The sequence below is a fragment of the Arachis hypogaea genome, chromosome 13 (genome assembly GCF_003086295.3).
Source record: "Arachis hypogaea cultivar Tifrunner chromosome 13, arahy.Tifrunner.gnm2.J5K5, whole genome shotgun sequence".
Taxonomy (NCBI): Eukaryota; Viridiplantae; Streptophyta; class Magnoliopsida; order Fabales; family Fabaceae; genus Arachis; species Arachis hypogaea.
In genome coordinates, this window is record NC_092048.1 from 134612636 (window position 1) to 134627790 (window position 15155).

The window sequence follows — 15155 nt, forward strand, 5'->3', positions numbered from 1 at the left end:
TAAAGATACCATTGGCCTTGAAGTACCGTATCTTAGTGTTATTGGAGCACTAATGTATCTTGCTAATAATACACGACCTGACATATCATTTGCTATAAATTTACTAGCAAGGTATAGTTCCTCTCCAACTAGAAGATATTAGAATGGAATTAAACAAATCTTTCGATATCTCCATGGAATAGTTGATATGGGACTGTTTTTTTCACATGAATCCAAGTCACAATTAGTTGGCTATATAAATACAAGATACTTATTTGATCCATACAAAGAAAAATCTCAAATTGGATGCCTATTCATATACTTTGATACAGCTATATCATGGAGGTCCACAAAACAGACGATAGCAGCAACATCCTCTAATCATGCTAAAATACTAGCGATACATGAATCAAGTCACGAGTGTTTTTGGCTCAAGAGTTTAATCGAATATATTCTATCATCTTGTGGACTAACTGATAGAAAAATAGCTCCAACTGTTCTATTTGAAGATAATACAGCATGCATTGCTCAACTTAAGGGTGGATACATCAATGTGATAAAACAAAATATATTTCTCTCAAATTTTTTTTCACTAATGATCTTCAAAATCAAGGAACACTTGATGTCCAACAGATCCACTCAAGCGATAATTTGATAGATTTATTTACAAAGTCACTTCTAAAATCCTTCTTGAAAATTTGGTACATCAAATTGAGATGCGCTAATTTCGAGATATTAATAAATAACGTCGACAAGAGAGGAAGATTGTACTATTTTTTTTATCAGATTTTTGTCTTTATTAAATTTTTTTTGACAAGATTTTTAATGAAATAGTCATCATCACAAAAAATATATTATACTCTTTTTTTTTATATTAAAATTTTTTTTATTAAATTTTTTTTTAATAAAATTTTAATGAGGCATTTTTTTATAAACATCTAAAGAGGAGTGTTACAATATAAATGTCCAATCAAAATAATTTTGAACTGTGTAAATAACTAAATATTAATAATAAACGGTGCTAAATTTCTAAGGTTAGACTCAATATAGTTTACATACATAAATGTTTACCTTAATACGCAAACATTTTGAATTAATACATGATTTGAAAACTGCATTCAAGAAGTATTAATTATATAAAATTTATTAATTTTAAAATATTATTTTAAAAATTATTTAAATGCGACTGCAGTGTATCAAATTTTTTTTTATTATTAATGTAAACTTGAGTGAATAAAAATATTTTAATGAATTAAAAAAGATAAAAATTTAAATATAATTATTTCTATATGAAATTGATCGTTAAAATTTAAAAGTTATTAAATAATTTAATAGATTTTAACTATTAATTTTATATAAAAATATTTGTATGTAAATTTTTATTATTAAAAAAAGTTATATTTGTGCTTATCAGCTTATGCATGCATGATGGCATGATGCATATATAGTATGAGATGATGAATTGAAGGAGAGGTGCAGTATAGTGCGACCTTCCGCACGAACTTGACTCTGAAAATTCCAACAAACTGCTTTTCTTCTTCTTTGTGTTCTGCATGCATGCTTCTCTACACGTAGCCCAACCTCAAACGTGGCCATGCATCATTTGTTCGTAGGTGTCACACCAGGCCAACACAAGACCATTTTTCCAAATTTTGATATGATAATAATAATTCGTTTGGTTCAACCCAATATTTTATGTATATATATGGTTTATCTTAACATTACAAAAATAAAAATTTTTCATTAAAAAAAAAAATTAAATTTTTGATATATTTATTTTATATTTATTAAATAAAAATATTTAAAATTTTTTACTAATAATAAATTTATTATGTGTTCTAAAAACACATATTAACTAAAGAGCAGTTACACATACAAGCCTTTTTGGCTTACAAGTTACAAGTCTTGCAAGTTGGCACAAGCCCAACAAAACACACACGCATTACACTCCCACATTCAAGAGTAAATACACGCACGTTATTCAATCATTTCCTCTTTCCAAAGCGCGCTATTCACCATACATTATGAACGACTCTTCTTCTTCTTCCTCTATGAAAACGAGTTTCTTGTCAAATTTGTTCGATCTCCTTCATGCGTTCTCTCTTCGCATTTTCATTCGTTGTTTTACCTGCGTTTATCGCTGGTATTCTTGCTTCGTTTTTTTTCGATTTTCATGGTTTCTGAAATCAAGCTGTGAAATCGTTTTGAATATAATGGAACTTCAGAAATACACCCAAACGATTACAGAAATACACAAAAAAGATTACAGAAATATACCTAAAATTCGTTGAAGTACACCTTATGCATAATTCAGAACTCTTCCTCTTTCTCCTTCTCATCTTCTGCTGCTTCTTCTTCATTTTCTTATTTCATATTCTCATAATTCTTTTTTGGAGGAAAAAATCAAATAAAAAAGAAAAAAAATACATAATGTTGCAAAATCAAAAGAAGAACAAGGAGAAACACTTCAAAAACGATTTCAGAGTTTGATGTCAAAAAACAATGGAAATCGAGAATAACGAAAAAAGAGAACAGAGAGAAAAGCACGTAAATGAAGAAGGAGAAAGAGAATGCAAGAAATTCAAAAAAGGAAACAGAATCCTTTCAAAAATTAAAAATCTGTTAGAGGCGCGTTTGAGCGTAATATCAATTAGAAGACTTGTAAGACTTGTATAAGAGAATCACTTGTATGTATAGATTAATCCTTAACTAAATCCATATATATAATAAAAAAATACAATTAGTTTATCTTTTAATTAAGACTTAATAAAAATAAAAGACATGTATGGTTTCAAGTATATAAAATGAGAAATAATATATATATGTAGTACTTTTGTGTAAATTTTTTTATATTTTTATTTTATTTTTATATTAAAAGTGACTAATAAAAAATAAACAAATGGAAACATATTTTTATAAAAAGAAAAGTAAACATCATTTTTCATATAAAATTGATGGGGAAAATGATTTTCGTCTTACTTGCTGGCGCCCATCCATGAGTCCATGACAAATGCATAGAGGTCGAAAAATAATAATCGCAGTGGAATGTAACATAGAAGAAGCCGAAAAAGACACTGGAATTGTTAGACGACGATCATTGATCGATAGTATATATGTGGAATCAATCATTTCTAAAGCTTTTTTTGAAAGAAAATATATCATATTAGAATTACAACCTAGCTGTATGTTGAGCTGTTGTTTTTTCTTTCTGCATTTGTCAATACTTAAGCTAAGTTTTATTTGTGATTATCATAAATTTATAATAAAAATTTAATAATGAATGTATTGTTTATCTTTTAAAGTATTTTATTTTATAAACAGCATATATAGTAGTTTAAGATACGCGAATGAACACTATCATTGATAATAACTATATATAGTAAGTACATAAGACAAAAATTGGTTTCTTGTTAATTAGAGGCGTGGAAATTGCCGTCCAAATGCAGCAGATGGCTTGTTAATTTGACAAACGTGGAAATTAAAGCGACGAAGCAAGTGTCATATCTTGGGAATGATAAGAACTCTCCAAACCCAAACTTCAATTTCTTTTCCTCACGCCAAAGCAGGTAAATATGAATGGTAGAGCAGAGAGAGAGAAAATCTATGTCGCCCTTGGGAATAATGTGCTTGAAGGAATTCACACTTTGGCTTGGACTCTCAGTAAATGGCACTCTCACCCAATTTCCATAATCATTCTGCATGTCAAATACAATAACACTTGCAACCATCTTTCAACACTACGTAAGTTCTGATCCTCACACATTTCTGTATCATCAGTTTAATCAACATTTTACTTTCTAAAAACAGAGCATATTGAAATTTGCGTTTTAAAGATAGTTTCTTGAAGTTCTCGATGATTATATCTATAAAAATTACATTTTAAAATTACTTTAATCAAAATAAATATAATAAAAAATACAAAATGGCTTTAATAATTAACATTATATTGAAGTGGAGTTCAATTGAGTTTTCGCTTATAGCTTATTGTTTTGTGATCTTATTTCAGTTGGGAATTTCCCAGAAGGCATTGCTTGTGATGTTAAAATGGAGAGAATCCGGAAAGGCGAGGAAGACAAAATCGACAAGATGCTTTCCAAGTATATATCCTTCTGTGACAATGTGAGGAAATTAAATTCAAATTGTAAATGAAATAAAATGACGGAATTATATTATATTATATTGAAGCATATTTTCAGGTACCAGCTGAAATACTTGACATAGAGCAATTTGATGAACCTGTTCAAAAGCGCACAATAGACTTAATTTATGGTCTTGGAATTACCAAATTGGTCATGGCATTCTCATTCATGAAGGCTTCATTGTACGTATTCTCCGGCCTTAGCTTCTTGTTCATTCAAATATTGAAAACTTAATTAATATTATTTACTTTTTGCTATGTATGATTTAGGAAACAAAAAGATGCGATGAACGCAATGTTGTATGTTCATAAGCAGAAGCCTGGGTTCTGTGAACTGTTCTTTGTGTGTGAAGGGATACAAGTGTTCCTCCGAGAGAAGGATAATGATGAGACAGTAATGGAGGATGATAATGGTGTCACAGTTGCAAGAATGAAAGATAACAACAATAAGTCAATTGCCAAATGGTGCCTAGAAAGACTAATATTCAGTAACAGTAGAAGCATTGATTCCGATCCTACAAGTTCTTCTTCATCCTCCGTGTTCCCTCTTATTAACCAAAACCTCTGGGAATTTTATCTCCGAGAGATTGAAAATTATTATCAGGAATTGCTGTCTTTGAATTTGGAGGAAGAAAACCACAACTCAGATTTTCCACCTTCTCAATATGAGAGCCTCAGAGAGGAACTGAATGAAGCATACAATAGGATCCAGACAAAGAGAAAGGAAGCCAAGCAGAATATAGAAAGACATGAAAAGGCTGAATGGGCTATTTGGTTCTGCAACCGTCGGGTATGTTATATATGTTCTATCAGTTTTGTACTTTGTAGCACCTGATATTCAAAATTATTTCAATTCTCATCAGGAAGAAGAGCTTGAGAATCGAATCAAGGAAGAGGTTGCTGCAAGGGAAGAACTAAAGAAGGAACTGGAGAGAAAAAAGGAAGAAGTAGATGAAATAAGTGTTGAAGTTGAAGAGACTAAGAAAATGGTAATACAAGTGTCAGAAACCGAAAGACAACAAAGAAAGGTAATAGAAGTGAAAACACAGATTCTTGGGGAGATTGAAGAGTTGAGGAAACAAAGAATAATGGGGAGATCAAGGAGGGTGGTGGCAGAGGCAGTGAATAATAATGGTTGTTGTGTTTTCAGGGAGTACAGAGAGGAGGAGATCGTGGTGGCCACACACAGCTTTTGGGATGAGTTGAGGATGAAAGGTAGCGTTGGAGGATGGAGTAATGTGTATAAAGGAAGGATCAATGGTTATACAGTTGCAATCAAGATGCTCAATTCTCTTCCTGCATTCTCCCAACTACATTATTTCTTAGCTAAGGTAGCATAATATGAAGGCTTTGAAATGAAATGTAAATTTAGTTTTAGTTCAACCCAATTGAGAAATCAGTTAGTTAGGTACTGGCTCCAGCTGGCAGTATTTGAAGTCACTTGCATTAGTTATTTAGAGGTTTTCACCACAATTTCTAACTGCTACTACCAATGCCAAGAAAATAGATTTCTCTCTTGCTCTATCTTCTCTGCAATATTCTGTTGCTGTTTCTTCTCCTTTCATTTCTTGCATTGCAAGTCTTTGATACCATTTTACAGCATGTGATTGAAGCAAGGTGCCAAAAATATCTCTCTTTCAAGTCACTAATAAAAACTTATATCTTAAACCAAAGAGAAAAAAGTTCATAAATTAATTCAACATGGGCTTGGGATCTGGAAATTTAATTCCTTTCCTTTGGCATTTTGTTTCAATGAACCTGAAAATTTGAACATTTTCAGGTGAAGATTCTTGGCAGTATTCGGCACCCACATCTAGTTGATATGCTAGGCTTCTGCTCCGAGCCCAAATGCATAATTCTAGAATACATGGACAGTGGGAGCTTGGGAGACATTCTACATTGCAGGGTAAGAAAATGGTCCTTATGGTGGCATGATCGGATAAGGATCGCGATCGAAGTTTGCTCGGGCCTGGGCTTTCTCCATGAATCTCAGCCCAGGCCCATTATTCATTGTCGCATTGACCCATCCAATATCCTCCTAGACCACAACCTTGTTGCAAAGATCACAGGCTTTGGGCTTCATGGATGTGGTGAAGAATGCAATGTTGGGTCTGATGTAAAGGCGGTAGGGGTTTTGTTGATGCAACTTTTGACCGGAAAAAGAAATTTTCTGGGTATGGTTAGGGAGGATATTTTGGATGGAAGTGGTGGGAAATGGCCATTGGATGTAGCAAAGGAAGTTGAGGACTTAGCAAAGAGGAGCATGTCCAATGAAGACATGAGCATTGCAAGGGTCATGGAGGAACTCAATGAGATTAGAAGAAAGCATGATAGTATAGCTTGGACAAGAATTGATTAGTGGGACTTATTCAAGATTTAGAGCCTTTAGAAGCTTCAATTTCATTGATAGACATAGGTGCAATAAACTTTCTTGTGAATTTACTCATGAGTGCATAAATGGTATGGTCTTCTAAAGAAAAATCTAATGTATTTCTTTAAAGTCATTTTATGGTACTAAGCAAAAACCTTACTACTATAGCCTTACAACATTAAGCACCTGAAATTACAAAATTGAATTATTAATTTGTCCCAAAAAAAAAGTTATAAATGTACAAGTACAATGAATTTCTTCTTTTGTTATATCCACCTAACAATTTGACCTATATGTATTTGAAAGTATCTGTGTGATTTTACATTCAAAATTAGAGTTAAGCCAGTTCCTATCTAGTGAAATGTAGCTAAATCCATGTGTGTCATATCTTTATTCTCCATGAACTGCAATATCTTCTATGTGCCAAGCCATGACCTACTGTTTCAGTTTTTCTCCCACAAAACCTAATAGACAGATGAATCAGAAAAAAACTAGTATTCAGATTCCTCCTAAACATTTAGCCCAACACAAGCACCGAGCAACTTTCTTTGGCAGAGAATATGCAGATTTGAGTGAGGGATCAGTGGCAATGTCTTGTGTTTGTGACCATGTGTACACCCCTCTTTCTTGTGCACTTCCTGGGACTGTGTTGTCCAGAGTGAATGCCACTAACAGTGTGATCACCATGTTTAATGACATTAGAGCATTGATTGCAAAATCAAGCTGAAACATTTTAAACACCTAAAGTGATTAGCTCATATATATTCATACTTACAAGTAAAGAAAGTGCATTCTTACTCATATGTTGTTTTGGAGAAGTGCTTACTTGTTTGATGCCTGAATGAAATGGTCCATCAGATGCAGCACCATAAGGGACTAGATAACCGGGAAGTATGAGAGTGGCTTGAGGCTGATATTGCTGAAAATAGTAAGGGATGGACAGACCAAGGAACAATGAAATGCCAACTATTGCCATGTTCCTAAAGCTTCCTGACTGACCATACTGTAAGTTTGACAGACCCAATGCTGCAACAAGAGCCCACATAAAACACAGTACAGAAGCAGCCAAAGCCTGTGGAATGGAAGCAAGAAGGGCACCTACTTTTCCTACAAAAGTAAATGGAATAGATTAGGCCACTAAATATTTTTTCTATTGAAAATTGTACAAGACTATAGAAATTGACATCCTATAATAATTTTGAATCTTGATACATTTGTTCTTTTTCACTAAATCTTGATGCTTTACCCATAAATGAGAAGAGGATCAGGAATGCTGCTCCAAGTTCAACTACCCTCCTACTCGCCACCTTAGTGGTTTCAATTGTGTGCACATTTTCTGTGAGAGTTGTTGAGCCAGTACCTGAACCCCAAAGACCAGCCAATATACTACACAAGCCCTCCAATGCTATTCCTCTACTCACAATTCCTGAACTTGGAGGCTTCAAATTAGCTCTCACAGATAACATGTGATAAGTCCCAACCTGCAAAAATAATAATTGATACTTTACACTTGCAGTTTCATCTGTGGGTTTTAGACTTTTAGTACACTCATGATAATCTCATTTCTGCAAGTATTGAGTAATGTACTTACTGAATCAACAGAAGCAACAAGTGACACTATGGCCATGATTATGCAAGTCCTAAGATGGAAAACAGGAAGGCCCCATTGTAGAGGGTAGGGGATTCTGAGCCATGCAGAAGTTGACAATGCATTTGATATATCCGTCCTGCAATGCTTCATAGTATCTGCATGCTTTCTGCATGAATCATTCAGACTGTTTGAGCTTGGAATGTTGGGATTGCACCCTTTGTAGTTGTATGCTCCCCCAGCGGTTAAAAATGATGCATATATCCAAATTATTGTAACACTCAGGGGAACCTGTAAATATTAAAAAGTATGTTAAACACCAGAATTTATTATATACATTTAATTATGGAAATTTAGTATACTTACAGCATAAATTCGAAATATGTGGTGTCCAAAGATAGATATTCCTCGAAGATGCTTCAATTAAGGAAACAAAGGAACAATGGTGTGAGTGTAGGAAAACTATTGACATAATTTAATAATAAATAAATAAATAATCCATGGCTTATAGACTCACCAGTGAGAACATTATAACCAATGCTATCTGTGGAATGCTAATTTCCAAGCAAGTGCCAGCTTCTGGAAAACCATAGCTGAAGAACGCTAAACCTACAGCAGCAACAGTTGGAGCCACCACAATGGGATTGATTATCCTATAACAAAACTTTTGTAAGTTTTTTAGAAAACTGAAACATTGTTATTATACTTTAATGTCCTCATATTTAATAAGGTAGCAGATTAGCAAAATAACAAAGTAAAATTCACTCAGTTCAACATAAACATAAAGGAGGATCATATGCAGCTTCTTGTTACCTGAGAAGAATAGACATTAAACCACTAAACCCCAGGATGAATTGGAATATTGAACCAACAATTATAGCTCCTTGGAGTTCCCTCATTATGTGCCTAAATTTCTGCATTTATCCACAAACAAACAGAATTATAATAACTAGATTTAGTCCCGTACAATATGCGAAATTAATACTAATTTTTTAGATGATTAAAATGATAATAGAGGAATTTTGAGTTTTATAATTAGTTATAAAACAATCTATATAGCTCTTAAAACAAATATAATAAATTTTATATTATACTACACTTAATAATATAATAAAAAATAATTCGATCAATCTATACTTTATATATATTGAAGTATTTGTTTGTAGTATTTTTAACTCTTAAAAAAAAGAATTGTATTATAATAAATTTTGTAGTATAATAAAACCTAATTCTACCAATCTATTATATATATATATATATAGAGTACTTGTTTAAGTATAATTTTTGATAAAGTATAAAAAAAAGTCAATCTTTTTTCTATTTGGTTTTGATAAATTATAGTATTTTTGTAACAATTCCTCCTAATATCATTGAATATCAATTAACTTCACAACTTATAATTTTATCTTGAAAATTCAAAAATTTATAATGAAAATATAATATATAGATTATTTGATCTATAATGCAAAATATATAAGAATAGAGTAATATTTTAATAAATAGAATTAGTTAATAACAAATAAATAATATGACAGTTATTTTCTTAGAAAATAATCTGACAATAGTATTAAATTCATTATTAACTAAGAGATAATGCTAGTAAATGTCATTAGATGAGGAAAGATAATAAAGAAAATAAATTTAAAATTCTACAAAAATTATAGCTTGGCAAAATAGAATAACTATAAGAGATGTCATTCTCTAATTGCAAGAAAACATGGGTATCAACCTTTGTATAGATAAGATAGATAGGTAGATGCATCAAAGGACAAAGCAGTGCAACGGAAAAGGTTCTGTTGGCTCAAAAAGTAGCAATATTTTACAACGCAATTGTAAATAGCTTAGCATGATTTATATTATTTGATGTAACTGTAAAGCCTGAAAGATCTTAAGAATGATGAATCAAAGTTTCCTGTTTGTCAGTAAACTCACATGTTCTGTAAGACTTCGAAACTCTTCAGCATTCATGATAACTAATGCTGGTGCCAGATACACAAATGAGCTCCCTTGAACGAGAGGCAATCTGGTACCAAAGTAGGAATGCAAAATTGTTGTGATGCCAGAAAGAAACAGCACCGTAGAAATCACATTAGCAGTATCCTTCTGTCATCATTTGTGTAAGAACAATGAAAATTAAATATTATTCCTTGTGCATAATAATCATTAGATATAACAGCAGATGCTTACATCTGATCCACCCATTGTTGGTACCATGATTAATGGGATTAATACTAGTGAGCCAGCCAATGATAAGTAGTGCTGCAGGGTGTAATATATAAGAGATACTGCAATTAAAGAGGCAAAGATGTAAGTCATATAACGAAGTACTGATTTTTTAGCTAATTAACCTTGCAACATATTAGTAATTACATGCCTAAACTATAGTGTAATAGTGTTATGTTCAAACATTTTCATATATGAAACTGATAGGAACAGAATACATTGAAATATTACTTAGGCATAAAGATTCATCATGAAATTTTCCACCAAAATTCAAGTTAAACAAAACCACAGTATTTTCAGAATCCAAAATTGGTATCCTGACTATAATGCTTATAAGAGGCAAGCAATGACAAATAGAATGATGAATTTAAACTGACCTAGACCCGGGTTTTCTGTGACACCATACTTCAACTCTGATGGTTCCTGCCACCCTAGAACGGAATGTTCCTCACCCTCAGGATACAAATTAACCTTAACATCTCCATCAGCTACACCATCCTCCTCCTCCTTTTGATCCGCCACCAGAGCAACCGAAGAGGCTCCATGGCCATTTCTATCCCAATTCATATTCACCATCCCATTAGCATTAGCATTAGCATCACCATCCCCTCTTAACTCAACTTTCTTCCCATCATCAACAGCAGCAGCTGAAACCGAAGCCAAAACAGGCTCATCCCCATTTCTCCTCTTCCTATTTTGGCTCCTCAAAGTTCCATCCCATCCATTAGCATCCTTTGGCCTCAGAACTCTCCCCTTGTCACTCTTCATGGCTCCATGCATTGAATTCGAACCAGAATCTGGTTCAATCTCATCACTGTCCCTAACAGGCCTTGCCAGCCCAAGAACCGGATCAATCTCAATCTTGGGAGAGGACCCTTCTCCTTTATGATCATCAACAACACCATTCTCCACATCAAATCCAACACTATCAAATTTTTCACTGGCACTAGTCCCAGCTTCCCCTGAGTAATCAGATACAGATACAAAGCCAGTTCTCTTTGCCCATGATCTTAACTCCTTTGGATTGTGCTCACTTCTTGGCACAAAGGGCTCAACTTTGATGCCGCTACTTGGACCATTCCTCTTGCCATTCCCACCCTTCATAATCTTTCCCCTGCCGAAGAATTCTGAGCTTGACTCAGTTTCCATTGAAACCTTTTTTTCTTATCTACCTCAAAACTTCCCCTAGACAATGCAAACAAATTCAACCCAATATACTACAAGGAACAAAGTTTGAAGCTTTTTAATGAACAGGAACAATAGGCATCACATCACAGCAAGTGAACAAACTCCATACAGTGAGAGTAGAAGCAAAGGTACAGTGAGATGAGTAAATGCCTAAATGGTGATGAATGAGACAAGAAGAAAGAGAGTACTATGATGTAATTTTTGTGGAATAGATGTACGGTTAGTGTTGAAGGATGCAGAATGAACAATCTGACTATTGAGACATGAAAACATATTTTATCTTAAATTAAACTCATTGCAGCTCGCAAGTTGCATTCAGTAACCGTCAAGCGTGACATTAAACTTACCGATAAATTCTATGATACAGTCAAGTATTGATGTTGACAGAGGAACCAGCTACCACAACTGCACAAGAATCCTCAAATGGAAGAAGCCACCAAAGCTCTTCACTTTGTCTCTATTTTATTATTTTAAATCTTGTTCTCTCGTAGACATTTCTCTTTGGCTGCTTTTTGGAGGAGCTATGTGTGAGTCTTTACTTTAGATTGAAGTTTCATATTCTTATTCTTTTATAATAATTCTCTGCAGGATCTCAGGGAGACTCATCACCGAGTGGAAGAAGTGGAGTAGTTTAATTGAGGTGTGTGCAGTGCATGACAACGATGATGATTGTATGATGGGAAAATATAGAACTTAGTGGTGGTAGCATTGATGGTAAAAGAATATGGTAGCATTGCTGTGTCAAAATCACATTAGTTAATATTTTTAGTGATGGATTAGAATGGTCAAGTGGACCAATAAGAAAGTGTATAATTTGGACATAAATTGTTACATTTTTAAGACTTTGAGCTTCAGAGATAAGTTTGTCTCTGTAAAGTGCTCATCCAAAAGAAGAAGAAAAGAGCATACTTTCCTTTTTCGTTTGAAATACTGCAAAAGTGTTTGTTTAAGTCTACAACTTTAAGAATCAGCCAACTGCATGTGAAACTTTAGCCTTCATTTATTATTATTGGTAATTGATAGTATGAGTTTATTGTTAAGTTATGATTAATGGAGGAAAAGTTTTTTTCTTTTTTTCTTGTTATACTTTAATCGTTACGTTAAAGCAATGTATATTAGTATGTAATTAGAATGAGAATCCGGTACTCAAGGCCAAGGGTTCTGATTTCCACAAGAGAACCTTTTTCTTTTATTTTTTCGGGCTTAGCTTTCAAAATAAAATAAAGAAAAGAAAAATTATAGTGAATATATTGCATCAAGCATGAAACTAACTTGTAGTATCACTCTGTTAATATTACCTTTTGAATGGTTATGTTAAATACATCCTCGAGTGGTGGTTATATACATCAACTATACGGTGTGGTGCTGCAGCTTTGATTATCATCCCTGCCCAAGAAAAGCAAGCGCCGAAAGGATAAAACGATTGGAGAGCTATGAATAATTGAATACTGGAAACATGGTAGGCAGAAGTAGGGTAATTTGTCTTCATGATTTTAAGTGCACGATGGTTATAAATGCCATAATGATATGACATTTGTAAATTCATGTCCCGCACAAAACCACCTGCGCCAGAAACATCTGCACGTTGTAGGTTGCCATGTTAGGATCCAGCACTTATGACAATAAATTCCCTGCTGATGATACTTTTGTCAACACCTAATTCCTGGTAGATTGACAAATCAGTGTTTTCACTCTATCCAAAATTTTTTAGACTCTCTAATAATGACTATCTCGTAAAAATGCTTTATGCTTAAACAAACTTAACATAAAACAAGCGTTAAAAGATCCAAACAAACAAGCTAATTTGCTAGAGATGGTTCAACTTAAGTTTGTAAAAGATGCAAAAGGAATGATATATACGCCCATCAGATTAGACCAAAAAGCTTTCAGGTACTCAAAATGACAAGATAAACATTTGAAAACGAGAAAGCAATACAAAATAAGAACAATGTTTCCAACCAAAGGGGTCAGAAACTGTATATGGTCATATGGATATCATTCTTCTCCTTCCTATATGACTACTTGTGTAACACACAAGCCACTTGACAGATAGTTAAAAGGATTGAACTATAGTTGGGTTGTTTTACTAACTAAGATGCAGGCTGCAGCACAGGGTTGAATCATCAAGGTCATTTCCTAATTAAGCTAGCTAACTTTTCATCAATTCCGCTGCTGACCTAGTGTAACAAGAAACAAAAAAATTAGTCATGACCAATTGCAGAATTCTTACTCTGCTAAAATAGCACAACCAGAAACAAGAAGACAAAGTGACACACCACCAAATCCCGTTGATATCTTTCTTCTAGTGATCCAACTCCAACTCAAATTCTAACACAGCAATTACAATTTAGTTTCAATTTCGGACTGAAATTCGCCAAATTGCTAACTTTCAAATTACGAAATTCAATACAATCTAAAACTAAGGAAACGAAGAGATTGCCAATACATGAAACACCCTGAGATCTGGATTATCAACACGATGAAGATTGCAACAAGCATTGTACAACAATTTTTCTTTTTCGATTACGAATTGAAGAAAGGAACACAATTTTGTAATAGGATATAGACATCTTGATCTTAGGGTTTTTGTTCTAGAATGCGGAAGCGGAAGGTGAAGGAGAGAAGAGGCGCTCGACGTGTTGCTGCTGCTCACGGAAGCGTCGCCTGAGGTAGTTTTCGAGTATCTCCATGACGGAGACGAAGCGCTTCATCTGCTCCAGCTGGCGGCTCAGCTCCGCTTCCCGAGCCCTGGCACGGGCAAGACGAGCTTCCGTCTCCGCCAGCCGATCCCGCAGATCGTCCACCGCCGCCGATCCGTTGTGGCCGCCGGAACGGCGTGACGGCGGTGCGCTGAAGATGTCTCTGGATAAGGATCGCTGCTGCCCGCAACACATGGTGGAGGGTCAAGATTGTGAATTGGGAATTGACGATTGAGGGTATGAGTATTACTTGATTGAACCCACGCTTTTTATTAATTAAAAAAATTTACGTAAAAAATTATAAAATTTAAATCAAATTTACAATGTATTTTGTATTTTTGTTGCTGTGAATTCTTTTAAATAATAAAACTACACAAAAGGACCGAAAATTTGTTGCATTTTGTCAATATTTTAGAATAGGAAATATAGCGGGGTGAAAACTCAAATGACAACATGTACTCTACCTGTAAGTATTTAATTCGACCCAATTCAATTGGAGTTAAGTCCCATTTTGATTTTTGAGATTGGCGACTTGCATTGATTTAGTCCTTCAAATTTCGATTGCACTAAATTAGTCCCCCAAATTAAAAAAAATACACCACGTTAGTCCTTAGCCTATTTTCTGTCACTGGAGCACTGACGCCGTTAGTGACATGGCCGAATATTGCCACGCTGGACACTAAGAAACGGTGGCGTTTCTAATTTGGCGCTAAAAACTCCTTTGAACGACGTCGTTTGTATGCGAAAGAAAACAAAACGTTTGCATATCCCTCTTTTGTCTCCACTCTTCATCTTCAACTCCTCCATGAGAGTGATGCAGTGAAAAAACGTCTCTCTTCCATGAGTGATCCAAAATAGGAACGGGTAACTGCAATAGGATTCCTGGAGACTGCTGGATCACGAGTGTTAGTTGTCTGAGGAACTACTTTGCCGCTAGAAGGAACTTCTGTTCCGTCACTGAGGTTAGTG

General features: G+C 34.1%; 3 protein-coding genes across 3 annotated transcripts; 1 reads left to right on the forward strand and 2 right to left on the reverse strand.

Annotated features, from left to right (window-relative positions):
* Nucleotides 1–3409: 3409 nt before the first annotated feature.
* LOC112733835 (putative U-box domain-containing protein 50) lies at nt 3410–6696 on the forward strand. The gene is made up of 6 exons (XM_025782929.3): nt 3410–3720; nt 3986–4098; nt 4176–4300; nt 4388–4907; nt 4981–5448; nt 5898–6696. Exons 1-6 carry the CDS (start codon nt 3552–3554, stop codon nt 6474–6476), a joined length of 1974 nt encoding a protein of 657 aa, XP_025638714.1. The 5' UTR covers nt 3410–3551; the 3' UTR covers nt 6477–6696.
* On the reverse strand, nt 6671–13904 carry LOC112733834 (nucleobase-ascorbate transporter 11). The gene is made up of 13 exons (XM_072212695.1): nt 13764–13904; nt 12786–13664; nt 11835–12223; nt 10677–11484; nt 10264–10361; nt 10009–10179; nt 8890–8990; nt 8594–8729; nt 8443–8493; nt 8080–8367; nt 7735–7969; nt 7315–7595; nt 6671–7211 (listed from the first exon to the last, which is right to left on the reverse strand). Exons 4-13 carry the CDS (start codon nt 11446–11448, stop codon nt 6987–6989), a joined length of 2358 nt encoding a protein of 785 aa, XP_072068796.1. The 5' UTR covers nt 11449–11484; nt 11835–12223; nt 12786–13664; nt 13764–13904; the 3' UTR covers nt 6671–6986.
* On the reverse strand, nt 13756–14381 carry LOC112733836 (protein SKIP34). The gene has a single exon (XM_025782931.3). It carries the CDS (start codon nt 14379–14381, stop codon nt 14079–14081), a length of 303 nt encoding a protein of 100 aa, XP_025638716.1. The 3' UTR covers nt 13756–14078.
* Between the last annotated feature and the right edge of the window lie 774 nt (nt 14382–15155).

Excerpts from the sequence above, each read along its gene's own strand:
- LOC112733834 (XM_072212695.1), bottom strand. The coding sequence starts at position 11,448 with ATGGAAACTGAGTCAAGCTCAGAATTCTTCGGCAGGGGAAAGATTATG. Across the intron at positions 10,180-10,263 it reads CAACAATGGGTGGATCAGAT|AAGGATACTGCTAATGTGAT; the intron begins GTAAGCATCTGC and ends AAATGATGACAG. Across the intron at positions 8,368-8,442 it reads ACATATTTCGAATTTATGCT|GTTCCCCTGAGTGTTACAAT; the intron begins GTAAGTATACTA and ends TAATATTTACAG.
- LOC112733836 (XM_025782931.3), bottom strand. The coding sequence starts at position 14,381 with ATGTGTTGCGGGCAGCAGCGATCCTTATCCAGAGACATCTTCAGCGCA.
- LOC112733835 (XM_025782929.3), top strand. The coding sequence starts at position 3,552 with ATGAATGGTAGAGCAGAGAGAGAGAAAATCTATGTCGCCCTTGGGAAT. Across the intron at positions 4,301-4,387 it reads TCATTCATGAAGGCTTCATT|GAAACAAAAAGATGCGATGA; the intron begins GTACGTATTCTC and ends TGTATGATTTAG. Across the intron at positions 4,908-4,980 it reads TTTGGTTCTGCAACCGTCGG|GAAGAAGAGCTTGAGAATCG; the intron begins GTATGTTATATA and ends AATTCTCATCAG.